General features: G+C 43.2%; 1 protein-coding gene across 1 annotated transcript; it reads left to right on the forward strand.

Annotated features, from left to right (window-relative positions):
* greb1l (GREB1 like retinoic acid receptor coactivator) lies at positions 1–27619 on the forward strand. Its single transcript, XM_068748418.1, has 34 exons — positions 1–49; positions 4181–4292; positions 7444–7615; positions 7904–8077; positions 8652–8828; positions 8944–9120; positions 9231–9353; positions 10039–10161; positions 11542–11682; positions 11795–11920; positions 12517–12654; positions 13135–13320; positions 13516–13815; positions 13937–14065; positions 14427–14561; positions 14853–15050; positions 15193–15373; positions 15868–16057; positions 16840–16976; positions 17140–17482; positions 17813–17928; positions 18533–18765; positions 18945–19510; positions 21077–21203; positions 21299–21474; positions 21544–21663; positions 21766–21927; positions 22030–22234; positions 23131–23293; positions 23428–23655; positions 23747–23888; positions 23974–24174; positions 24740–24878; positions 24972–27619. Exons 2-34 carry the CDS (start codon positions 4227–4229, stop codon positions 25133–25135), a joined length of 5958 nt encoding a protein of 1985 aa, XP_068604519.1. The 5' UTR covers positions 1–49; positions 4181–4226; the 3' UTR covers positions 25136–27619.

The following is a 27619-nucleotide window of genomic DNA, read 5'->3' on the forward strand; positions in this document are numbered from 1 at the left end:
AGAACCCCCCGCCCTCATCTGATAGTGTGTCTTTCCTCAGTTGGCTGTGGTAAGAATACTTCCCCTTTGTCAGAGACTTTAGCAGGAGCTCAATGCAGTGGTGAAGGATGGGCTTATGGGCGGGCAAGCATTCAATCCACATTCTTTTGTTGTTGTTGTTGTTGTTGTTTTTTTGCAGTGCCCTTTGAGACTAAAGAAAATGCTGGGTTTACTCATTAGCTCTATTTTACATCGGCTATTTAAGATGCGCCATGTCAAAGTCAGGGGCTCGGAGATAAATCACACCGACGCCCCCCCCTCCCAGTTGAACTTGTGGCTATACTAGTGAGTCTTTGCAGAGAGGGATCCTCGAAACATTTTCCACTCGCACAATGTGAAACTCTTGCGTTGTCTAAATCTAAATTTCAGTCAAATTGCAGCCCGTTGCTTAGACAGATGGGGCTGAATGGGAGAAATGATTGCAAGGAGGACTAATGGAGCTCCTGATTGGCTGGCGAGGAGGTTTATAACGGCCGTTACGCTGACTGTGCTATAATATAACCATTGGAGTGGAGGTGTGAAGAACTGCACACGACTTGATTAAAACAACTGTTGACTGTGTCTGTGGTAATGAACTGGATCATCACTCGCACGGGTTTATTACCGCAGGAAACCCGAGCCAAGTTTAGGAGATTTTGCAAAAAAAAGATTCATTAATCCTCGTGACTAATGAAATAAAAATACAAACTTTTCCGCTTAAAGTAAGAATTCTCTATCAAAATCCACACCCAGTTTCACTTCTTTTATTGATTATTTTTTGACTCTTAATGAAATCTTTCATTAATGAATTAGAAGGGAAACACTTTCATTAAAGTCTGACCGAAGGGCAAATGGTGAATGCATCCTCCTTGCCATCAAGTAGATGTGACTTTACCCGGACCTGCTGTTTACCTGCCAAATTCTTGCTGACTTCTTAACATTAATTACTCAGCCAGGAAACAGAGGCCTTTGCACGTGAAAGACCACAGCAAAAGATGCATGTACTATATTTATATATTTATTCTAAACTATATCCTTCACAATATGTATAAAAAATGTTTTCAAATGTAATTGCATATCTTGTGCCGTTAAAAAATACAAATGTAGCAAACATTATGAGGAAAGTGTGACCAAGGGAATGGATCTAATATTTTGAAGTTAAGGATTGAACTCAAATGTAGATCATTTAGCACATTCATACAGTCTGATCCTTCTTTAAGCCCCATGGGTGTCGTTTCATTTCATTTACACCAGCCTATAATGATGCACGACCCCTAACATCGGCCTGTACCTGTTGATTTGCGGTGCATGTTTGTTTATTTATTTTGACCAGATGAGCCTCTGGTATTTATAACGGGAGTAAAAAAAAACCCAGGGTGGGGCCACTCCCAGGGCTTAGACTGCAAAGACACGCTTCCGTTTAAGTTGACGTCTCTCCTGGGAGGAATCGATCTCTTGTAAACGTATATTAATACATATTGGTTGATGTGCTTCTGGTGTCCCAACAGGTGACTAAACTAAGCTTTAGCAGTTGGCCAAGGATCGTCATCAACACACTAACCAAAAAGAAATAAATTACAACTTCCACCTGACTACTGCCCCACAGCAGATGTCTTGACATGCTGGGGGTCACGCGTGGCAGAGCGTGTCGCAGGGGAAATGCTAAGGATTCTTCTTTGTCCCCCCCCAACCCCGTCCCACAGCTCTGCATCTGTCTCTGTAGGGGGTCAGCAGGACCGAGATGAATGGGCCCCTGGTAGATTCCCTCCCTCCTTGGCAAATGGCACGGGGTGTAGGGGGTGAGGGGGTGGGGTTTAAGTGTGTGTGTGTGTGTGTGTCTGTGACTGAGTGAGAGAGGGAGAGAGAGAGAGAGAGACAGTGGGAGGGTTTCTGCTGTACTGAGGGGAAAAGTGGGATTTTCATTTCTTTCCGTAGCTATCATGACAAAGGTGACTTGAGACGGACCAGAGGAGAGTGAAACTCCAAACGCAACCTGGATATCAGCAGGGTTTTTCTTTGTCCCACAATGATTCATTCCCAATATGGAATATGTTTTAAAAAAACAACAACTTTGGGATTAACTACATTTCATTTGGATTAGAAGATTCACCAGTCAAGCTCTCATGGAAGGTACAGGAAAAGTTCTGTTAAACCTTTTTTTTTTTTTTTGTCCCTGGCATTAGTGAGCTGGCATTTATTACCTAATTAAGAGTGCATGGGGAGATGTTTCACCCCCCCTTGTTTCTTTACCCATCCCCCTGTTTCTCTTGTCTGATAGGCAGTATCTGTCATCCACAGCTTTTCAACTATTAGGAATGTGCTGAGGACTTTACCACAAATTTTTACATTTTAAATTATGTTGTCTACAGCCATGTTCCAAATAAATGCATACATAATACAACAATTTAACTTTATGGACAGTTAATATTTTCCTTTTGCATTTTCTCATATTTGCAGGGATTTAAATGAAGGATAGAGAAAGGATGTTTTTTAGAAATATGCTGACTTTGACTTTAAAAGCCAGAGATGAAAAGGGGGTTTAAATGTAATCCTGCCTTTCTGCTGTAATGTAGTTACACAGTGAAGCAATAGAGAGAACGCTGGGAAAGAAAAGGTTCGGTTAAAAGAAATATCTAATCCGCGTTTAAGACAAATGCTTGACATATGATTCGAGTTGAAATCATCAAATTCCGATTCTATACCTTTCCCCAAACCAGGATTGTAGTAATAATGATGATAATAATAATAAAAAAACTTAAGTGAATACAAATCAATGCAAACCATTTAAGGAAAACATCCATGCAAGATATGTTTGTGATTTTTGTGTGTGTGTTGTTCTCAGTAAGTATATGATGGGATACAAATATATTTACCGGTACTGCCCTTTTTTAAGAATTTATTCTTCAAATTTAATATAAAGTGACATTTTACAATTAAACCATCAAGCTCCCTTTTCATTAAAGCATGTATTAGGAAATCTCAATGATAAAGCCACAGATGGAGACGAAGGCTTCCTCTTGCATTTGCTCTTCTGTAAGAGTGTGAGAAGTGTTTGTTCATTTTACCTTGTTGAATCTGGCCTTGCTGAGAAACGTAATAAAAAATAAAAACGCAACATTATTAATCAGCTTGACCTGGAAATTTGTTGTCTGTGTCATCTACCTATCATGACCAGATAAGGATCAGACATCTCAATACTATGATCTTTGAGTTTTTAGCAGAATCAGAGACTGACCTTTGGTTCACATTCTTATCTGAGACAAAAAAAAAAAAACAGTCCTCCTCTATGAACTTGTTATATGAAATTAGAAATGAGCATTTCTCATAATCTGTGCAGTTCAGTCGCTGCACGGTGACATTTTAATTCTTAGCTTTGAGTGGCTGTGTCATGCTGGCTAATCATTTACAAAATAGGGTCAAAGTAACTTGCAGATCCCTTCAGAATGTGGTGACTGTATGTCGTGACTACTGCAAAAAAAATCTAACCAATTGTGATTAATAAAAAAACAAACAACCAAAACCCAGAGCCTCAGGATCTTATAACGGCTTCTTCTCTGTTTTTTGCCTTGGCGAAAATGTTTGCATGGTCATAAATCCACAAATTCATTTTCTGAATTGACTGTGTGATTTGGACTAGAGTGACGAGTAGAACAAGACCATAGTGGTATCATAGTGCTTTAAAGGTGGTGAATTATTTTATACACTCTTTAGACAAGTGACATTATGCAGCTCTCTATTTATTGACTCATTCTGCCAGATGGTTTCAAAATTCACAAATTTGAACCCACCACTGTTTACTGCCTGCTGAGCTGTAGTTGGGTGTTCATCATTGCCCACCCATAAAATTAACCACTGGCTTGTTTATGTTGACGAGGCTATGGTTACGTAATTAAAAAAACAAACATATTAACGTGTTGTCTATTTTTTCAGGACTTATTCCTACTGTCCAAAGCATAGACAGAATTTTTTTTAAATGTCCTTGCTCAAAATTGGTTGTGTAGCATCTGTTGGGTTTTTAATTATATGCAACAGCCCCAGGCTCCGCCCCCCTTTATGTAAACCTCAGTATGGTGCAGCTTGTATTTCAGGAGATGAAAAACAATGTGTGTTCTACTGTATCCCAGTCTGTCACTTCACTGAAGACCTCCCTGCTCTCCCTCAGGTCTCGAGGCGCTGAGTGAACTGTCATTGCTGAACGCTTCCCCTGAATGGTAGCAATCCAGCATGTAGCAGAGGTGAACCAGTCTCTTCACACCTGGGAACAGTCTGTCAACGTGAGTCACCTTGTTTTCAATGCATCACTGCTGGAAATTCAGCTGTTCTGTTTCGTGTTTGCGTACCCCCCCCCCCCCCCCCCCTCTCCCTGTCTCTAATTCGCTGAGTGGAGACCAGACTAGCTTTTGACCTCGGGTCACATTCATACAATCTGTTGATGCCACAGAGGAGCCGAGGAATGGCACTGGCTGCCCGTCTGGCTGGATGAAAAGCATTCTAAAAGTCACCACCCGGTGACACGAAAGCCCCCTTTTTTGACTCATTAGGCTCTGAACATCAAGCTGCTTCTCAACAGTAGAGTTCTTTCACAGTGTTTGACCATTCATCAAGCTGACTGCAGCCATGGACTCGCCTCATATCCCCCCCCCCCCCCCCCCCCCCCCCACCCGCAACACCTCACAGCCACTGCAGCTGACCTTAGCAACCACCTGAGTCGTTCCCCTGAAAGACCCGTTAGGCGACCTCCGCCATGGTCACGCTTTGTTTTAAGTTGTGCAGGTGACAAAAGGTCGTCTGTGTGTCCACCTCCGGCTTGTATGAGGTTAATGACAAGTCTGTCCACCGAGGCTTGAGGGCCAGCCAGCCAGCCAGAGAGGCCTCTGGAGCCTCGTCTGACTTCCCAATCAAACATCCAGTGACAAATCCCTCTGGCATTTTCTTTTATTTTTTTTTTTGGGGGGGGGGTCTTTCTTTCTAAAGCAAAGAAAAAAATACTGTAGCTTCACTCTGCTAAGCTTCTTATCTCTGAACAATCAGGCCCTCCTAATCATGTCTTTTGTCTGGGTTGGTCAGATTCCCTCCAAGGGAGGTTGCTCCGAAAACAAGGGGGTCTGAAAACTTGTCCGGGCGTGGGCAAAATGAGACTTCACTTCATTCCCACGGTGGCCATTATTGACAAAATTGCACTGCTCCGGGTGACTATTTGGCTGGAATTCACTGTCTCAGTTAGATATTTAAGTGCCGATTTCTACAGTGTGTAAACATCTTTTACAGTCTTGAATAAGCCAGAGCTGTTGTTATATTGATATTATATATTATACCATTAAGGGAGGAATACAGAGATTAAAATGTGGCTCATTTGACATAATAATTTGGACTTTGCTTGTAATATGTGTTCATCGATTTTATACATGAAATCAGTTGTCGGAGAATTGTTTCAATCGATTATTGGATTACCAGGAGATAAACTGACAGCGATATATTTTTAATCTAATGAGGGTTGGAATCCTTTCTGCGCAGAGGATAGTCAAATAGTCACTCATATGTGAAGCGTTGCTGCTCTTCTCCAACAAGTGCAGTAGAAAACAGAGCCTCTTTGGAATTTGGCCCATCAGTTGTTCCTTATCATAAAAACGTTTCACTGTTTTCATGATAATTTCAATAAAATATTGTGGCAACATGTGTAGTTCTCATTCACTTAAATTAATTTGCTGTTTATAAAGGTTTTTTCATCATGTTGGCATTCAGAATGATTTTTTTTTAGTGTGGCTACATTTTTATTCAGTCCTTTACGCACATTTGTACCTCACAGTGTTTACACTGTATTTAAGAGCTGCCTCGGTCAGAACTCATGCAAATAAACATGTCTGCACATCTACCAGATAAGGCTGTTGCTGCATTGGAAAACACGGTTCCAAAAGACAGATCTGAGGTTATTATAGTCGCTACAAACTCCTGAAATCAAATCGGTTCAACATCGAACTATTGTTTAAACTAAACCTTCATGTAAGTGCTTCGACAGCTGTGTGGGATCGTTTGTTAGAGACGAAGGAGGCATTTGAGCTGTTCCCAAACATCTGAAGTGTTCAACCTGGCCCCTACTTGGCCGCTCCAGTGTTTATGAACCATAACAGTGGTCTGCACCAGTTGAATTTAGTCCAAGGACAAACATGGAAGGAAATGCAGGTCAAACTCATGTGTCAGGGACGCGGCCAAAACTCCCATTTTCGTTTTCAGCCTTCTCGCCCCACATGGTTTGGAGCACTCCCGATGACTGGTTTGGTGTTAAAAGCGGATCCAGTGAAATGTTATGACAAGCCGCAAAAAGGATACTTGAAGTACGAAGTGCTATGGTGTAGAAAAGGGGGCACCGTTCTGTGATGGGATGGGCCCGCCTTTTCACCGCCTTCAGAGTGTTTTTCTTCCTCTCTTAATCTCTTTCTTTCACCCCTCTGCTGCTTTCTTTTGCCCTCTTCATTGAGACAACATGCTTGATCCTCTGGACCAGCTGCCACCTGCCATTAGAGCCGGCCAACCTCAGGCCCACACAGCCGACCTCGGCAGATGTCCAGAAGGGGACACTGGGGTGGAGGGGTGGGGGGGTGCAAAGGGGCACAGAAGGAGAGGAAACAAAAATGGAAAAAGTCATTGAACTTGGTCATGATTTAATTTGACGGGCCTCGTACAGTGAGGGTGTTACAGCCGCCGCCGTGCCGTGCAACGTGTTTGAGAAAGGGAGAGGACAGCCAGTGAGGGAGGGGGGGCTGTAAACTGCACGGCTACTGAGTTCAAGCCATTTCTATAAATGTTATTTTTAATAGGGGTAAATAATTAAAGCTTTGCTTTCATTGGCTCGATCGTTCAGCTTCATTTGGTTTTAATTGCTAACACCTAGGTGCCGCGCCACATGCTCCAGGAACTGTGGATTTTTGACGCACCCTGTGACTTCTTTTCTCCTCCTTACTCACCAGAATCTTTATTTTTTATTTCCCTCAATTATGCACTCGAGAACAGATAACAAGAAATGGGTCCTCAACTCTCTTTACTAATTTAATCTTTCTTACAGGTTGATAGTTTAGTCTATAAAAATGGCCCACCACGAGCACCCAAAAGCCCAATGTGGTGTCTTAAAATCCGTTGTTTTGTCTGATCAACAGTCCAAATACCTAAGACCTTAAGCTTTTCCATCTGCTGTCGTATCTGTCGAGGAAAAGCAGAAACACTTCACAGCTCTTGGAAGCTGGAAAAGTTGCCTTGAGCTGTCGCTAATTGAATAATCCAGCAACTTTCATGCACTAGTTGATATGTAATTATATACCTAATCCTTGGAAATAAATGGCTGGATTTATAAAAGATGTGGAGGCTGATTCTTATGAATGGAGATTGCAAGAACAATGACTGTACATCTTCCCATTTTCTTTTTTCCAACAGATAATGGGGAATTCATATGCCGGGCAGCTCAAATCTGCTCGATTTGAAGAGGCTCTCCATAATTCTATTGAGGCGTCACTGCGCTCGAGCAGTGGAGATCCACAGCCCATCTTCACGCAGCTCTACCTTGAGCCAGAGACTTGTCCTGGTAAATATCATGTAGAACCTGATCGTTGAACGTGACAAAAATTCAGCAAAGGTTTGAACCCACATGAATTTATAACAGTTTATCCTTTTAATTTACTTTTTTTCTTATGTGTAGTTGTATAGCTTGAACAAATGTAATGCTCAGCTGACCTGCTATGAAGTGAATTAAAGGCTCCTTCGCCATAATTAGCATCACATGGCATTAATCTTTCCAGAAGAATTTCGAGAGTTTTCTTTGGAATTTGTAAACCTGTGTAATTGGTGTTTCTAATCCATCTCTCGTGACAACATTGCTCTTTAAAATGTCTATCAGACACAAAATCCAAACGGGACCTCCATGGTAGGGAGCCGGCATGCCACGAGCTCGCGAATGGCCACTCGTCCAATGATCTGGAGGAGCTGGAGGAAGATGATGACTCAGGCAGCAGCAGCCCTCCTCTTCCCTACCTGCAGGCCCCGGCACCTGATGGATGCTGCACACTGGATGGTAACTCGCGTAGCAAAAGTCATTGATTTCAAAAACAAGCAGGCCAGTTAGAATAGCGCATCTGCCAAACCCCAACACTCCCCAAATGATGAAATTAACCCTAATCCAAATTTCAGGTTTCATGAAAAACAAACATCAAGTAATTTATCTGTAATTGAAAGAACTGTATGATCTCTCCATTTACCTGGCTGTAGTGATACCGGTTTAATGATTTCTTTTGTGCCACAGGTCCTAATCTTCCAACAGTGCAGAAAATGCTTTCTATTGCAGTGCTCAAATGAAGTAGAAAAACTATTCCTGTGCTCCTTTATCAGGGTCCACTCCTTTTCCTTGAACTCTGTCCAGCCCATTCTACCAGGTTTGCTAGAAAATCTGTCTCATAGTGTTTGTGTAGGCGGAACAGCAAGGTAACACCAGGGGAAACATTAACTAGTTGCTCGTGCACCCTCAGTGGCTGAGATGATCAGATTATAGAAGACTTCATTTCTTCATTTTCTTTGCTTAGTATACAAACAAAAGTCTTTTTTAAATAATTTGAATCTTATACATCTTTTTTTATTTTTTTATTCTTCAGGGTTCTGTCAAGCCGGCAAGGATCTGCGCCTGGTCTCCATAGCAACAGAGCCAATTGAAGTCCCAGCAGGCTTTGAGCTGGTAGGCGCCAAGTCCCCCAGTGTCCCTGAACACATCCTGGTGTGTGCTGTGGACCGTCGCTTTTTGCCTGACGAGAATGGGAAAAATGCACTTTTAGGTGAGTATTTTCTTGTAGCAGGAGATGAGAATGAAGAAGACAGGATAATGCTGGTCGTAAACTGAACTCGGCTCGGAAAATCCACGATTATTCCATGCTTATTTTCTACTTCCAGGTTTTTCAGGAAATTGTTTGGGCTGTGGGGAGAAGGGTTTCAGATACTTCACTGAATTTTCCAACCACATCAACCTGAAGTTATCTACCCAGCCTAAGAAGCAGAAGCACTTAAAATACTACCTGGTGAAGAATTCTCAGGGTGCTCTGTGTAAAGGACCCCTCATCTGCTGGAAAGGTCACGACGCTGCAGAAATAAACCGCTTTTCAGTTCTGTGTTTCCATGCGTTCATTTTTCACTGTGCGGACGTGCTCGTTCATAGCTGTCGTTGCTCTCTGTGCCTCCAGACTGTAAAACCCGTCAGTTCTCCTGCAGTGCATCAACATCCAAGCCCAGCTTATCCTCCTCGCTGAGCAGTAAAGAGAATGGAGGCGCCAGTGGACATAGCTCCTCGCCTTTTTCCCTTTCAGGTGAAGCCTTGAGATGATGCACGTGTGCAAGACTGCAATAACCCAGTATCAGCTGCAAGTGTCTCTTTTTTTTTTTAGCTTAAAGCAAAAATTGCAACAGAAAAAGCACATAAATAATCACCTTTGATCAAATAAATTCAATAAAAAAGCTAAAGTGTACCAAAAGAAAACACCACATCACCAAAATGCGCGTTCTGCTTCCCCTCAGCAGTTGTTTTTCTCTGACCTCTCACCACAGGAGCAACTGTCCCCACTTTGATTGGGGGGGAAAGCTTGTGGGCTTATGGTATTGATTTGTTCTAAATCTGTAACCGGCCTTTCAGCACAGATCAATGGGGCTCGTTGATGTTACTCTCGTTTAAAATGTCCTGACTTTGATGTCCAGGTACATCCTGCTCCTGAAAAGGCTGCCAACATGCACCACTTTCCTACAAATGAGTGTTTATCCTGTAATGGTAAATGAAAAATACGATTTGTTTGTATTGTGCAACAGACATTTGATAGAGATGTGCAGCAGTCCGTTTACATCTATTTGATAAAAGACAACCGAATAGACAATCAGAGGAAGGTTAGGTTAGTTTTGCTTCAGTCCAAAGATCTCTAGCTCAAATCAAACAGGGGTCTAAAGATATTTATTAGATGTGTTTTCATAATAAATTCAAAAATGTTTTGTTTTCACCTGCAGATTCTCCACCCACCAGAATGGCACAAGTATCCTCTGTGTTTTTTGGGAGCCAGGATCTTGGGAGAGACTACAGTTTCCTCAAACCTCTGGCCTCCACACCTGGAAACAAGACTCTACCTATAGGTAAACCTCGTCTTTCATTACACCTAATTAACTACCCCCGCCGAGGCGAGGCGGCGGTTATGTAATCCCTGCCATTTGTCTGTCCATTAGCAAGATAACTCAAAAAGAACGGGACGGATCTGGATGAAATTTTATCTGGATCGGGTCCAGAATAGAGTCAGTAAAAAATATTAAATTTGAACATTGAAAACCCCACTCAAAAATCAGTTAAAAAAAATACACATCAACTCCGATTCACTTTTACTTTTCATGGTTGGTGTATAAATATACGGTGATGATCCAGATCACCACACACATATGTATGTGCACACACACACATATGTGTGTGTGTGTGTGCACATGTGCTCTAGGGTCCACAGCATATGCAAACAAGTCAGTACTGAAGGAAATAATGCAGCAACGACTTTTCAAGGCTTTGCTATCCATTAGGCCTTTTACGAGGTTGAGTTATTGACAAGAAAAGGCTATACATGCAAGTAATGTTTTAGCATATTGAAAACCTAGTGGATATAAGATCGGGAAAAAGTCCGCAGCAGCCATTGGCAAGGCTCATGCATAGGAAATCAATAAATCTCTCTTCGAACTGATTCGTGTTATGTGTTGGTCAACCTCTGCAGGCAGTGGCTTCTTTTTTATTTTAATCTTTTTCTTATGTATTAGTTGATCATTCTAACAGGCCTGTTAAGATGCAAGTCATTGGTCTTAAGTACTATCTTAATTACTGTTGAGTTTTTTGGATCCAATTGTGCTTCCCTGAGGATGAATTCTCTTTAAGGGCCATTGGTCAAAACAGACGTCAAAAGGAAATTTGCATTAAAAGCTTGAGTGTTGACTCTGGGCTTGAAAATACATGTTGTAGAGTGGCTGGACTGCAGGTAATCAGACAAGCAAACGGTTCAATATAAGGCAAAGGTAGAGTCTAAAGATGCGCAGTAAATAAACTAAATACAATCGGAGTTGAGGGGTGTCACCGTCATTAAATCCAAAATACCAGATAACAATAAAATAACCTCCGGAGGTAAAATTAAAATAAAATTAATATTTGACATCGTTGGTTTCTTGGTCTGTTAGCAGGATTATGGAAACACTGCTGGATGGATCTTGATGGGGGGGGGGGGGGGGGCATCTGAAGATGGGTCTTGGTCTAACTGAGATCCCATTACATTTTTAGAGCGATCCCGATGTATTGTCTGGATACAAAAAGATAAATCCAGATTTACCTATTTACTTATAATGGAGGCTTTTTAAAAACTCGTACCTAGATTGCAGTTTTTATTTCTGCAATCATTTGAACGAGCAAAACTTGCAACATGTTAAGAACTAAAACCTCGTGTGTGTTACTGTGTGTAGTTATGAGTCTGTACACATGTGTGTCTTCAGTACCCACAGCGCTGAGGGTGAATGGCCCAGCTAATGGCCTGACCATTGATGGGCGTCCTCCCTTACTGAGCCCGTCCTCCCAGGTGTCCTTAGGGCATCAAGGTCAGGGATATCGCACTCCTGACTTAGGAGACAGCCCCGGTGGGTCTTTCTCTCCAAAAACATTTTTTTTTTTAGAAATGCACATGTTTTACGAGCATTATCATCTTGTCTTGTCCTGAAACTGCTTTCTGCGTCTGTTTTTGACGGCCAGTGTCCTCTGCCATGAACTCTGGTCCTCCAAAGAAGCGCCACCGAAGCTGGCATCCCAGTGCAGTAGTGCCCGTCCCACTGACAGCCGTCCCCGTACCTGCTATCCGGCCTATAGTTTGTTCTCCAGGTCAGTTCCTCTACATGGCATGACATGGGTTGGAAATCGAAAGTTTCTTTTGTTGCACATTTAATTTTGTGTGCATCTGTGAGTCTAAGCCAGTCCGTCTCTGCTCTGTGTCTGTCCTCCCTCTGAATTGGGGATGGGTATTCATCCTCCCTGACATCCTCTGATTGTGAGGGATGATTCACACAGTATTGCCATGGAGATAAGAGCTGTGTATTTGTACAGAAGTCATTTTAAAAAATTGCATGATTGAAGAATATTTCAGCCACATCATGTAATTGGGGTTCATGTACAGCTTTCATTTAAAAACGAAATTAGCTCCCCTGACTTTTTAATTGTATTTTTTATTTGTAACAGGCATTAGTGGCTAATGTGATGTTAAAACCAAGCTATTATATTTAATTACAACTAAGCCAAAAAGATTTGAGTTCCCTGAAAATAAAAAAAATACAAACCTGTAAGTTTGTCAGCACAGAAATCATGAGTACTTTTGGGACTGGGATGACTACATGACCGTAAGCCAGTTTAAAGCTAACATAATTTCATAATGTATCTGCAGGTGCCCAATATTTATATCCACATGATTTCTGTCCTTCCAGGTTCTGTATTAGGAGTGTCCTCCCCTCAGCCACCTGTCACAGGCATCATTCAGCCCCAACCGGTTAGCGCTGGAGAAACCGTCATCGTACCAGACAACCTGCTCAACTCCTCAGGAGTTCGGCCTGTCATCCTCATTGGTACGGTACAAGTGACCTAATCCTTCTTTTTCCGGCAAATCATGCAGCATCCCCACGGGAAATGTCAGAATAATGTTAATCGTGGAAAGAGAAATTTAATCGGGCCCTATTTTAGCACCAAGAAGAATACAGCTCCATCAAATCAAACAAGTGCTACAGCAACAAGTATTTTTACATTAAATATAAAAGATGTATTTTTTTTCAAATGACAAATGCGCCTGTGAATAAGACTTCATGATATGTCTATCAAAAAAATTACCACAATGCAAATAGAAAATTGCTCTTGTAAACCCACATCCGGTTTTCCAGTTTTTTCATTTCAGCAAATATTTTTAACAAAATGTGAGTCATCTCAATTTGAATTTTCTTGTCACTGCTGGCTGCACGTATTAAAATGTGGATTTGTTGTTGCCTCTTGTACTTTCTAGCCACCTCCACACATCATCTTTTCATTTTGCCTAACCGATGACCTTATTTCAGGACATGGCACCTTACCATATTTCTATGGCAACGTTGGCGATATCGTGGTGAGCCCCCTGCTGGTCAGCTGCTATAAGAGCAGCCAATTGACGGACAAAACTCTGGGCATTTTGGGTCTCAACAGCAGCCAGCTCCTCTCAGTGGAGACGATGAGTCTGCTCACTTTGCAGTACCTTGCACGTTTAGGTGAGCACCTAACATAAGCTCACGCGCTCAAATAAATCCTCACCGAAACGGACATGTTGGATGGAGACGCTTGTGTCAAATATGCAGCAGTTTCGTGGCTTCTTTCATCTTTAGCTTAACTACGCCGCAAATTAATCACGACTAAGGTTAACTCAAGTTCCCTTTTTTTTCTTTTCATTTTTCAATTCCTTGCAGGCTCTGAGCAGATTCCTCTGAGAGAAGAGTTGGAACAGATTGTTTTGAAAGCCATGCTCTGCTGTCCTGGGGGCCCCCCCATCTCCCCGTCCCAGCTGCCCTGGTTGGCTCGGCTGGAGGCCAGCGTCTCTGGAGGCAGCGTCCAGGTTGTGGTTACCCATAACTCTTTGGGAGAAGGCATCTCCGAGTCACTCCGTTCGCTCAGCGAGGGCCCTCAACACCAGCAGTGCTTGCCCACCTATGTTGTCATTATATGCAGCGCAAAAATGAGCGGCAATGAGTTCTGCGTGCTTGTTTTGGGTGAGCGATGATGTTTCATCCAAGTCCTCTGCAAACATTTCAACTGGCTGTTATGCTCATTAGTCTGCACGATCTGTTTGTTAACGCTGTAATCTAATCTGGATTTATGTTTTGCGCACAGGGAAGTACCAGGCACGGGCGTTAGCTGAAGGCATGCTTACAACTAATGAATTTCTGAAGGAAATCAGCTATGAACTCATCACAGGGAAAGTCAGCATCTTGGCATCTCACTTCCAAACAACTTCACTGGGTCAGTGCTTACAACTGGTCAAAATAACCAAACACAATAATGTCAATTATTTGAACTGTGTGCATGTCCCTAAATGGGTTGGGAGTTAATGTTTGACTTTGTATTTGCTGCAAAAATGTCCATTTTTAAGGACAGATCAGTATTTAAAATGTGGCAGGGAGATCATTTAACACAAGTACATGTGCTAAAATACAGAACATGTTGGTTCACATGGATTCAGATGTCTAGTAAAGATTTACAGTAACCACAACCACACTGTGTGTTCAGATGCGTGTTTGTGCACAGCGGTGTGTTGTAACAGCCTGGCTGTGTGTGTGTGTGTGTGTGTGTGTGTGTGTGACTGGCGATTGGTTGTTTTTAGGGGACAATCTGGACAAACAGCTGGTGCGATACCAGCGCAGGAGAAAGGGCCAGGTCATCCAGCCCTTCCAGGGAGATGTCACCGACTACATTCACTCCCAGGAGGCTGCCAGCATGTCACCACCCACGGACAGAGGTTAGACCGCCCTCAGGTTGACTCACTGGCTAAGCTAAAAGTGCTTGTGCCAACCACAACAATGATTGTTCTGCATATATTGTGAATCAATATGGGCATGCGCTTTATTGTTACTGGCATGAGGACTTCAGCATCCGACCGACATCCTGTTTTAATCTCTTCTAATCTAATATTCTTCTTGCTAGTAATAGTCTTCATATTTAAAATGTCATCATGAGTAATTATTATTTTTGTTACACACTCAACCAACAGTTTAATTGAGGCCTATTATTTGCTTTGCCCCTCCTTCAGAGCTGCTGCATAAGGTCTTTCAGATCTATCCGACCCAGCTGAGCGTGGCTCGCAGCCTCCTCTCTCAAGTCTGTTCCATTGCTGACTCCGGGACACAGAATCTTGATTTGGGGCGTTTTTCTAAAGTGGACTTTCTCGTTTTGGTCCCTCCGTCTCACGTTCTGGTGCACCAGACAGCTCAGCGAATCCGGCAATCAGGTTTGTGTGTGTGTGTGTGTGATGGCACGTTCACCGACTAAGATTCACGGACGGGAATCGTATATAGACTTTCTCAACATTCTGATGCCAATTTTACAGTAAATATATATATATATATTTTTTTTTAATCTGTGTTGCACAGGAGTGCTTGTGGATCTGGGATTAGAAGACGCCCCCTCGGCTCACCAGAAATCAGACAAGTACGTGGTGCGTTTGGACAGCGACGTTCACGCCAAGATGGAAGCCTTCATGAAGAAGGTCAAGCAGAATCCGTACACCCTGTTTGTCCTCATCCACGACAACTCGCACGTCGACCTCACAAGGTGAGATGGTATCAGGAACACTGACTCTGTTTTGTGCTATTGATAATCTAAAGGTGATTGAAAACATGAGTTGTTGTGGCTGTAACTGTAGCCTTGACCTTTTTATTCACCAGTTAGTGCAGAACGGAGGGAGAACAGCTGCAAGCGGCTGAAAAACAAATGAATATCCATTACCTTGAATCTTGTTTAAATGTCGGCAAGGAATTTTGAGTTATTGTTTTCAGGCTGTTTTTTTATTATTATGATTATAAATAATAATAAAAAAAAAAGCTCCAAATGTTATATACACTTCCACTCCTGCCAAGATCAGCAAACGTCTGTCACTGAGAGAACAGGAAATACTTTTCTTGTTTTCCAGAGTGCATTTTTTTTTTTGAGCAATGGACTGGAACACACGGCAAAAGCAAAAAGTGTCCTTGTTGATCAGCTTGCCCGTGCTAAATGCTATTAACATAACTTAGAGTATGAATCTCTTGCTTCCACTTCCTCTCCAGTGCGCTGTCTGGTTCTGTTTGCCACGGGGAGCTGCAGGGTTTGGCCGACCGGGTGGTGAACTGCCAGGAAGTCCTCGATGCCATGAACCTCTTGGTCCTACAGGTCAGCTGCTTCCCATACACGCTGCAGACCCGCCAATCCCGAATCAGCATTCACAATGAGGTTCACTGGCCTTCCGGTCAAAGTCTGGTGAGTATTATTGAATGCCCATTCTGAAGGTATAATGAAAGTCCTGCAGGTTTTAGAGGTTGTCATACAACTTAGTCATTGTGTGAAAACAGCACAACTCTATAGAGACACATGCCATTAATTTAATGAAAAATCATACAGCCTTTTGTCAACTAAAAATGTTCCAGTTTCGAATATATGCGGTGACCAGTTTTAGTTTAACTGCACCACCTGCTGGACCTAAACTGCACTAAAGTTATTTATTTTTATTTTTTGAGATATTAGATAAGATACATTTTTGGCATTTTTTGCTTAATTTGACAATTTTAGGGATAGATATGAAAATCAGGGGTGAGAAAAAGGTATAACTTCCAACGAATATTTCAAAGAGCTATTATTTTCAGCGTGACTACTGAAAAAAGAGATTGTATTTTAGATATAATTCTTCTCCATAAAGGGTTCGGGTTAGTACAAATCCTAATTAGATAATTGTACTGCAGAAGTAAAGAAGTTGAAAAAAAAATTCCACAGCAGAATACTGAATAGCATAATTTATATTATATATATATATATGTTTTTTGATATGCCCATGCCTCATAAACAAATTTTAAATGTTCTAAGTAGACTTTGCCTCATATTGGATGGATAAATACACGACCAAAATTATGTTTTGCCTCGTGAATCAGTTCTGCTTTTCAGCACACTTGGTGAAGCACAATGAAAAACTTGACCTTAGGCTGTTTAACAGAATAGTAGTATAAATATTGCACATCAACACTCATTCAGGGTGCATTTCTCTCCAGCAGGGGGAGCAGTCTCCTGGTGACCTGCTGTATTTTGGTCTGAGGGACTACAGCAGCTCCCTGCAGTGGGGCGTGGCCAGTCCCATTCTGCGCTATGATGATGCATTTGAAAAGATGGTCCACACTCTGCTAGAAAGGTCAGTATGCTGAGGCGAAAAGAGAAGGCTGCCATCCGTGATCAATGAGATGAGTGTCTTCTGTCTTCCTGAAAGGACTCGCAAGAAACACAAACGTATTAAAAGTGTGCCCGTGTTATTAAGACATCTCAGTCAGTTACAGCTTCATCTATTGGTGTCCCAGGCATCCACACTTGCACAGCATGGTGATCCGCAGCTACCTCCTGATTCAGCAGTATACTGAGGCCATGATGGCCTTGACCTCTTCCCCATCCTTGAGAGACCACATAACCCCAGAGACCCTGGCCATGGTGGAGGACCTGATCAACGCCCCGAGCAGAGAGGGCTCCCAGGGCCGGGGCCACATGCTACTTGTCCGGGTGCCCTCGCTTCAGTTGGCGATGCAGGCCCGGGAACGACTAGAGTACGTGAGGGACAAACTGGGGCTGGGGCTTTGTTTTGCCGTGCTGCTCGGAAGCCCCGCATCCGAACTCAGCCTGGCCAGAAATTTCATCAGCCGCCTCAGGGTGAGAAGGAGTTCAAGTCACTTTTTATTGTGCTTCTACATAGAGAGTTTTCATGTCTGCAGAGTTACAAAAACAAGGATACCTGATTAAAATTGTCATCGTACATTGTTTTAAACAGAAATCAGGTGCGTTATAGCTCCACTAAAATATCTTTCATCTGACCTTTTAAGTAATATGAAAATTATATTCTCAACTATATCTTAAAATGAGGAATCTTGTGAAATGGCTTGTTGTGCGGTAGAGACTGTTGTTATCTCTGTCTGCGACGATGCTCTGCTGATCAAGTTCTAAGTGATAAGATGACAAACGAATGAGGCTGCTCTCCTGCAGACGTGGAGAGGCTGTGAAACTGAAGACTGGGTGCCACACACCTACGAGGATCTGGAAGGGCTTCCTTGCATTGTGATCCTCACGGGAAAGGACCCTCTTGGAGAAACATTCCCCAGGTGAGATCAACTTGCAAATATTCCATCACCCATAAATGCCAATCAGAGTTTTTTTCAGGGCATACAATTTCTTCTAGCTCATCATGATCTTTCTCGCTTTGCTTTTTACATCCTCGGTGTATTTTGCTAAGCAGAGTTAATGACTTCAATACAGTTTCCCACAACATTTTATGTGTTTTTTTTTAAAACAATTTATGATTTGTCTTGGAATGAATTTTCAAGCGCGTCATCTGACAGATCATCTATCATTCTTTCGCTTTGCTACGGGCAAGAGGCGGAGTACACCCCGAATGCGTCGCCAGCACATCACGGAGCCATACAGAGAGGCATTCCCACACACTCGTATGCTATGGAAAATTTTGATTCATCAATTCACCTAAATAGCATATTTTTGGAGGCGGGGGGGAAACCGGAAAACCCACGCGGACACAGGGAGAACATACAAACTCCACACAGATAGGATTCAAACCTGGTACCTTCTTGCTGTGAGGCGACAGCGCTAACCACTACACCGCCGTGGTGCCCATCTGATTGAAACATTGAAACTGAAATTAGTGAACTTTTCTCTGCAATAATCCTTTTCCTTTTTTTTTAACCTTTCTAGATCTCTGAAATACAGTGACCTGCGTCTGATTGACTCCAGCTACCTGACTCGTACAGCCCTGGAACAGGAGGTGGGCCTGGCCTGCACCTATGTGTCCATGGGCATCATCCAGGAGCCCAAAAAGGCAATGGCTCCTCGGGAATCCGATGGAGAGAAGGCCGCCATTGGCTTGAATGATGGCGAAGACCTGGAAAGACCTCAGAGCAATGGCAGCGCAGCGACCAGAACCTCTGGTGAGTCTCGGGCTTCCGTCTGACTACTAACTTTTAATTTGAATATAATGGACGGTGTTTACAGATGATGCGAAAATGTTTGAGCAATTAAAATGACTCACAACTTAATTCAACTTAATTTGTGTCTAATTAAAGGAGTGCTGTTGGTAGACATGCATTTATTATTTGTCTCCGCTCAGGTTCTGTGCCAGAGAACGGTGTCAGCTCATCTGACGTTGCCGATTCTGCCCAGAAGCCCTCTACCTCAAACTGTCCACCTGAAGGCACCACTACCTCGGACATCGGCACAGTGACTCAAGGATTCAAGCAGGAGTGTGATTCCTTTGGAAGCCACCTCTCTGCCAACCCCTCTCATGTTTCCAAGGCCCCCCCTTCTCTTTACTCCAGTTCGTCCTCCTCCGCCCCCTCCCCATCTTCGTCCTCCATCCAGAAGCCCAGCCAGTCCACACAGTGCGGTCGAGAGCCAAAGCCCACCCGGGTCTCACCGCGGACAGTCATTATGTCACGGGCGGCATACAGCTTGCTTGCGTTTGAGTCGGGGTGTCCGCTGAGCTCCTTCTCCCTGCTGCCTCATGCAGATGTGGCCTGGAGCAGCCCGCTCAGGCCCCTGATCACTCATAACCTGCAGGGGGCAGACCAGAGCACATATTACCGCCAGTGGACCATCGCCAGGCAACATCACGCCGATTATGAAGCTCCTCTTGGGCCACATCCACGACGCTTGCTCCTCAGTGGGCCCCCACAGGTGAAATACAACCCTTATATTAGTGCGTCCTCCACAACTATCTCAGCTGATATTCACTCGCACCTACCAGCACTTTTAGAGCCTCTAGTTCACCTATACAATGCAATCTCTGAAAAGTCCTCGAGTCTGAACCCAGAACCTTGTTGCTGTGAGGAAACGTGTCACCGGCTGCACCACCACAGAGGAAGTCCGATGAATCAAGGAGAATGTATGGGATTTGGTTTTGTGTCAAACCAAAGCTGAGATTTGAGTAGCATTTTTCCAAAACGAGGTTACAAACGCACATAATTAAACAAATCAATAACTGAGAAAATAATGCCACCGGTCAAGATAAAAAAAATAATAAGAAAGAGCATTAATAAAAATCAATCGTCTATAAACGGTCTATAATGAAAGCATGTAAGAGTAATAAAGCCTTTCTAATAATTGTTAATGTGGCTTCAAAGAAGAAACTGATTGTGCATGTCTGATTTCCTCAGGGGGAGCGTCGAATGGAATAAGAGTTCTTTTCATAGTGAGTCGGGCTGAAGGAACAGCAAGCAGGGACAGCAGCTAGTCTGTGATAGGCAAGACCAAGGCCATATAGATCTTTAAATCTGATTATTATTAAAGTTTAAAATCCATTCTGCAGAGTACAGCAGTACTGTGTTATTATGATTGGAGTCACGGTGTATGGTCTGGTCTGGTAGAATCTGTGAAGAGTCTGCAAACAAGAGATTGCCTTGAGACAGAAAAAGAAAGTTACGACGACACTCCAGACATGTCAAAATGAGCATGAACTTTCGCAAGGTCTGCTTGATAAAAACATTTTTCACTTTGGAGAAAGCATGACTACTTTAGCGACTTTGAGATCCAAACAAAAAGATGATCACACCCAAATTGCAGGCAGAGTGCGTAATATTCGAGGACAGACGTCCAAGGTTCTTTCAGGTTATCAGTATTGTTTGCAGGACCAAAAGAAGGACATTCGGAGTTTGGATCATTGAACTGGAAGAAAGTCACAACAGGAGAGTTCAGTTCACTGAGTTTACTGCTTGAAAGAAGAAAAAATAAAAACCCATTGTGTTGTAGCAGCCACTATTTATCAGTCATATTTTCACAAGTATTATTGAGAAATAAGACCATCTAGCTTTTAACTGCATGCTGATAGATCAATATTATGGCCCTTTTGCACAGATGTTGGTTCGCCTTGCTTCTCCTCTATTCTACTCACCTTTTTATGTGTGCATTATCATTTACACTGCAGCTGTGGTATCCCCTCAGTGTAGCTGGTCACATTTGCAACGCCCCACAAACATACCGTGAAGTCATTTCCATTGCCCGACACACACACACATACAGGCGCCGTGCCTTCAAACGAAGAAACGTCCTCGGTGCCTCCTTCACAGCGCGATGACAAACGACTACTGAAACTTACTGCTTATTTATTAAAAGCAGGAACAACTGCATGCAGGACGTGCAGTTACAAGACTATTTAAAACATTATTAGTCTGGATAGTCTTTACTTTTGTTCCCGGACCGAATATTAACTCTTTCTATATATATTTTTTTGTCTAATTGTGCCAGGTGGGAAAGACCGGTGCCTATCTGCAGTTTCTACGTATCCTGTTTCGAATGCTCATCAGACTGTTGGAGGTAGATGTGTATGATGATGAGGAGGGGGAGGAGGAGGAGGAGGAGGAGGAAGAAGAAGGTGCAAATCAATGGGACTCATCTATTTTGACCTTGTATGATCTCTAGCGCACCACTGATGTAATGAAGGACACCTTCTGCTCCCATCTTCCCTAGAAACGTCAGCGGTTACGGCTCCAGTAAATACCCAGTGGCCTGACATTGAGGACATTCGAAAGCTACCCTTTGACCCTCACCCCCGGGACACGAGGTTCAAGAAGGCCAGCCCTGTTTACAATGACAAGATGCCAAAGTGCTTAAAAGGTCAGCAGAAGCATGCAAAAGCTCACAGCGTCAGCGTGATTAAATGTTTTCAATCTGCCGTTTTCTTGCTCTGTGCAGCTCATAAGCAAGAAGGAGAGAGTCAAACGCCGGCCAAAAGAGAGACCATGTCCATACGTCTGAGCAAGTTCGCTGCACACAATGCCTTTCATCACTGCGAGCAGTGTCACCACTACTGTGAAGCGAGCCCTCCCACGCAGGTGGAGTGCAGCACACCGGCTCGCACCATCATTTACTGGTCTTCTTGCTCTGCAGTCACGCTTCATGGCGATCGCCGTTAATTGTGCACGTGTGCGTTGCAGCTGTCGGACTGCACGTTCCATACCTTCACCTTCTGCTCGTCGATGCTGGGGGAAGAGGTCCAGCTCCAGTTTGTGATTCCAAAAACCAAGGAGCAGCACTTTGTCTTCAATCAGCAGGGGAACCATTTGGAGAGCATGCGCTTACCTCTGGTCTCCACCAGGGTTGGTTGAGACTATACGTGCCGATGTGTAATATGGACGGAGAGACTGAGCTTGCTTCACCACTTGAATTGTAATTTCTTTTTCTGTTCTTTTTGTCCCTAGGACCCAGCACTGTTAAAGAGTCCAATTTTCACCCCGACGACTGGACGCCAAGAGCATGGCCTGCTAAACATTTTCCATGCTATGGAGGGCGCCACGCATTTGCACATTCTGGTGGTCAAACATTTTGAGATGCCACACTACAGGAAGTACTGGCCTAACCACATCCTGCTTGTCCTGCCTGCCATGTTCAACAATGCGGGAATTGGTGAGCAGTCGATGGCATTAATTAAACCGTGACGATTGATTGTCTCGTTTTACTAAAACCAACGAACGGCTTTACGCTCTTAGGATCAATTGAAAGGCGCCGTAATAACATGCGAGCTTTAATCACGCTTGTGTAGATAATTATATTCCACAATGTCACGAGTGATTTAGTGATTTATCTAATTCTCGACTTAAATGAGGTTTAAGGTGCGCGGTGGGGATTTCCAGTAAGCAAATTATGTTCACATAATGTCTCATAGCAAAATTCATGATGTGTATCAGTGATTGTAGGTTACACACCCTATTTTCATTCACAAAGTCCATCTTGCATTATTTGTCAAATTGTTATTTTTCCTTTTGTACTTGATTTTGTGATGTCATTGTTACACTTCTTTATGCATCACCAACTGTGTGCTAATTGTCAAAACAGGGTAATCTATAAAAGCAATCAGAGAGCAGGCCTCCGCCAAGCAGCTCGTTCCCCTTGTAATTAGATTTACACCGTCCACATGGTGATCTGGATTATCGCCAAAAGGTTCTAAATCGTTCTTGGTATCTTTATACACCAACCGTCAAGAATAAAAGTGAATCTGAGTTGATGTGTATTTTTATATTTGTTGTGAAGATGGCAACAGTCAGGACAGATGGTTCTTTTCCCCTTTCACCCGCTTTGACTCACTGCACCGATCCCCTTTGTGCTGTACCCAGATCATACATTGTCATAGTTTTAAAGGTTTGTTTTGTAAATATATAAAGCCTATGAACTCTGTGGAAAATGTAATGCCTTACTTGCACTCATTATTGCCTCTTGCAGCGCTGCGCTCTAACGTTTTGCCGTTGTAAGTGTAACACTTGTGAGAAAGCGTGACATGAAAAACCTGGTCCTGTCTGTTTCAGGCGCCGCCCGCTTCCTGATCAAAGAGCTGTCGTACCACAACCTTGAGCTCGAGAGAAACCGGCTGGAGGAGCAGGGTGTCAGGAGGCAGGATGTATGGCCTTTCATTGTCATGATGGATGACTCCTGTGTGCTGTGGAACAGCCACCAATCGGCAAACGACAGGTAATTGTTTTTTGTTTGTAATATTTGCTGTGATTTGCTGCAGAGTTTTAGTGATGATTATTAGCTGTTTATTTTTTTTACTCTAATTTTAAGCTTGCTTTATCAAAGCATTTTTTTTTTGTTCCCTCCCTCAGTGAGACATCGGGTGGAGGCTCGGCCCTGACCAATGTGTCTCTGAAGATGATACTGCAGCATATGGAATCCACACCCAAGATCTCCCTCTATGCCATCTGTGGGACTCGCAAGTGGAGCAGTGGCCTGGCACGCAGACCTGCCGGCCAGCCCTTCAGTCGGTGTCATCTCCATGACTTGGTCATGCTTAATGTGGACCTGACGCAGAACGTTCAATACGATCTTAATCGGTAAATTGGCAGAGGATTGTGTCAGTGAGTCAAATGTTAGCTACTGCAGTGTCCTGATGTGCTGGCATTGGTGCGTTTTGGATTTCTGCAGGTATAGCTGTGAGGAGGTGGACTTCAATCTAAGGGTGAACAGCAGTGGGCTGCTGCTGTGTCGCTTCAACTACTTCAGTCTCATGAAGAAATACATTCCAGTTGGGGGAAGCAAAGACTTCCAAGTCAAACCCAAACTAATGGTGGGTGGCGTGCTCGTGAAACGCACGCGTGTGTCCCGGATGAGTGTGTCCCCTCTTACATTTAACTGATTTTTTCTTCCTGTAGGAAATAAAAAACCACACCCCGATCAGCCCATCCCAGTATGTTTGCGCCCCAGACAGCGAGCAGACCCTTCTGAATGCCCCGGCCCAGTTCCTTCTGGAGAAGTTCCTGCAGAACTGCAGCCACAGGCTGTTTCCAAAGGCTGTTCAGAACAGAAACAGCCCGGTTCTCTCCATCGACAGCTACCTCAACATCAGCCCAGAGGTAAGAGCTCCTGAGAGGGGTTGCAGCTGAAAGTAGGAGTGGAAACGGTTGCATCAATGCTTAATGGTGAACCTCGTTTGTCAAGTAAAATATGAGATTTTGTGTTTTTATATATTTCTACTACTATCTCCGGGAAGTGTGTACTGTTAAAAAAAACAACGTGTTGACATTGTAGAAGCACATCAATAAGGTTTACAGAACAGATTCAGCTTTAGTTCTCCATCTGTTTTTGCTTCCTTAGAACATTCTGACCGGTTTCCACGTACATGTACGAATATACAATGAATGCTAGTAGTGCATGTTTCTTCTTTACATTTGTGCCTATGACCTCATAACCGTCCCTTCACTCTGCACAGCTTCATTATATGCACGCCTCGGAACATTTCTTGCACGCTTCCTCCTTTTATGGGAATAAATCATGAAGCCCTGTGGCAGACGATGCAGCATATGCATCACTGGCTTGGAGCGAGCCCCTCCAGGAAAAATTGTAAACATCATGTCTCCTTTATTGTGCGTGACTTGGAGTAATTTATGTCGTATATATTATTTGCATGTTGGGACACAGATCTCCGTGTGCTACATCAACTCTCGTCCACACTCCACCAACCTGAACCACCAGGGCCTGCTGTTCAGCGGCCTTCTGCTTTACCTCTGTGACTCATTCGTCGCCTCCGGATTCCTCAAGAAATTCCGCTTCCTCAAAGGTAACTCGTGTGCATGCACGTGTAACTGTCAAACGCTTTCACACCGGGTAGGGCTTTAAGAGTAATGGGCCAGTTCTGATCTTTTTGCCGCAGGTGCCACACTCTGTGTGATCAGCCAGGACCGAAGTTCTCTGCGTCAGACCATTGTCAGACTGGAGCTGGAGGACGAGTGGCAGTTCCGGCTTCGTGATGAATTCCAGACGGCCAACTGCAGCGAGGACCGGCCCCTCTACTTTCTGACCGGCCGCCATGTCTGAATCGGAAACGTCCCGGGTCCAGCGTGCGCCTGAGACACAATCAGAAATGAGGATATAGTTGATTCAAAACCAGCCAGCCATCACAATTCTTGCTATTCCAATGGAAGGTCAGAGGGCATCTGCTGTAGCATTAGATATATACGCGGTCACCGAATGTGGTTTTCCCTCCATCCGAACTGCCGCGGTACGCTTGGACTCTGTTGAGGGTTGGCTTGTTTTAAGTCTCGCTCTTTGCTGGGTCTTTTTCCACATGAACTTGTGTTCTATTGACAGAAAAGGTGGCTGTAGAAGAAAACATCTTAAACTAGATTTTATTATTATTATTTTTTCCCCCCAGAAATGGAGGCTCTCCTGTGAAAGATGTGACAAAATGAAGATTGTATATTAACATGGACTTTGATAATGTGTCTTGTTCTGGACATATTTTGTTTATCTCAGGGTTTTAAACTTGGATCCAGGGCTGAGGGGTTAAGATTAGGGTAACAGGTTCACTTTTGTTTTTATTTTTTTATACCTACATCGGCACCAAAGACTTCCTCAGTAGCGTTTTCCCTGAGTTTTCCCGTTCCGACTCATCATGTACTGCCTCTCAAACTCCTTCACTGCCATAAGAAATAGATACCGTTTCACCTTCTATCACTGAGTGTCACATTCTACAATAATGCTCTCGTGACTCGAGACAGCAAGGTGCTAAATTGAGCACGTTTGGCTTGTAAATGAGAATCCCTTTTCTGTTGTGCGTCTTAAACATTTATTTTGCGGCATCGATAATCCGTATGAGTGCCGTCTTTTGATTACAAATGTCGATTTATCCAAAGTCTTAATTCGCAATCGGAGAAAGCTTAAATTTCAAGAAAGTAGAGTGCTGTTGTTGCAGAATGGCTTGAATGTATAAGCATGGAGTGTGTCTGCGGTGCAGAGCAGACCCACCTGCCATGCGACAGGGTTTCAGCCGTCTGCTACTGTGTACTGGTTCTGCCAATCCAGACATTCCAATAAATGACGTGTTTTCTATTCAGGCATCTACTGGCTTAAGTATTGGGAATTTTAAGCATAATCACGTTGCTAGTAAATGCTATGTAATAATCGCTGCCAAAATCTCCTGCCGCTGTCTCTGCCTGAGATTTGACCTCTTGTGATGCTGTCCGTCAATGGTCTCCGTTACGATCCACACAGGGAATTTAGAATCTGCACATCTTTTGCAGGCAAAAATCAATAATGGAAGAAGTTTCACACACACTGTCAGAAGCAGCTGGCCAGTTCCATTTCACATACTTGAAAGTAGAATGTTTTTTGTATGTTTCTGCACAGGGTTGCCCAAAGAGAATATGCCTTAAAGTGATGCAGTACAGTCACTGCCCAGTGCCCAAGTCATTTTTGATTTGACCAATAAGAATGAAGAAAACATTTAACTGTGAGGGTGAACCGTGTGATTTGTCTGAAAAATAAAATGATTGGATATTAGACTACTGTACTGTTGAAAACGTTGTTTACATTAGTAATATATTGTATCGCCCCTTTAACCACTGAGGGTTACTGTTGTTGGGTTTTTTTAAAGTCTTGTGTAACTTTTTCCAGTATATTTTGGTCAGGATGTCTTTCTGCATTCAATATGATGTCGCAAAGGCAAGAAGAATCTACCTAGCCGTGTCCGTAACGCATGTGTCTGTGTTCCTTCCTGTTCTTGTGTTGGATTTTTATTGAAAATGAAAATCAGGTCCATGAGGGATTAATATTTATTTTGATAAGCATTTGGGACTGATAATCGCATTGATGTGTGATATATGGGATTGCATGCTGAGCTTGCTTGAACAGGAAGCGTGCCCCCCCCCCCCTAATAAACCATCGATGACGGCTTTGCACAAGATCCAAACGAATGATTCTTAGATCCACTGAATTGTCTTTGAGGTAAGAAAACGTGAACTTGCACTATTCAAGTTGCCAGCAGAAAGGTGATGTTTCCCACTATTAGAGGAAACCCAAAATGAGTCCAAACAAGACAAGTGATCAATCTCCAACAGCCCAGAGAATGTCTTTCTTTTAATTATTTAACATGTAATATGCAATTTGCTCTCACAATCTTCACTGAAGTGTGTTTTAATAACCATGTGCAGCCCACTGGTAGCCTTGGTGTCCGGGTGATCTACCTCATGTTTAGCATTATGGTTGCAGGCTGTGAATATATGACATTAGAGCCATTGCTATTGTTGTTGAAATTGTATGAAGGTAATACAGTGACTACAAAAATCATTCGTGTCTTTTTTTTTTTTTTTTTTTTTTTTAATGCTTATGTTTTGTAGTTTTCACCTGGGAGCATGGAAATAAAACACGACGGTAGCACAATGACAGTGCAAATGTTGTTTGGCGCTGAAACAATACGGACATCTCGTGGGAATTGTTTCCAGATGCTTAATGTGATCTGAATATAATTTGAATTAGGGTAAAATATTTATACTGAGTTAAGCGTGCACAAGTATCTGGAAT

Source organism: Brachionichthys hirsutus, chromosome 15, assembly GCF_040956055.1.
Source record: "Brachionichthys hirsutus isolate HB-005 chromosome 15, CSIRO-AGI_Bhir_v1, whole genome shotgun sequence".
Classification (NCBI taxonomy): Eukaryota; Metazoa; Chordata; class Actinopteri; order Lophiiformes; family Brachionichthyidae; genus Brachionichthys; species Brachionichthys hirsutus.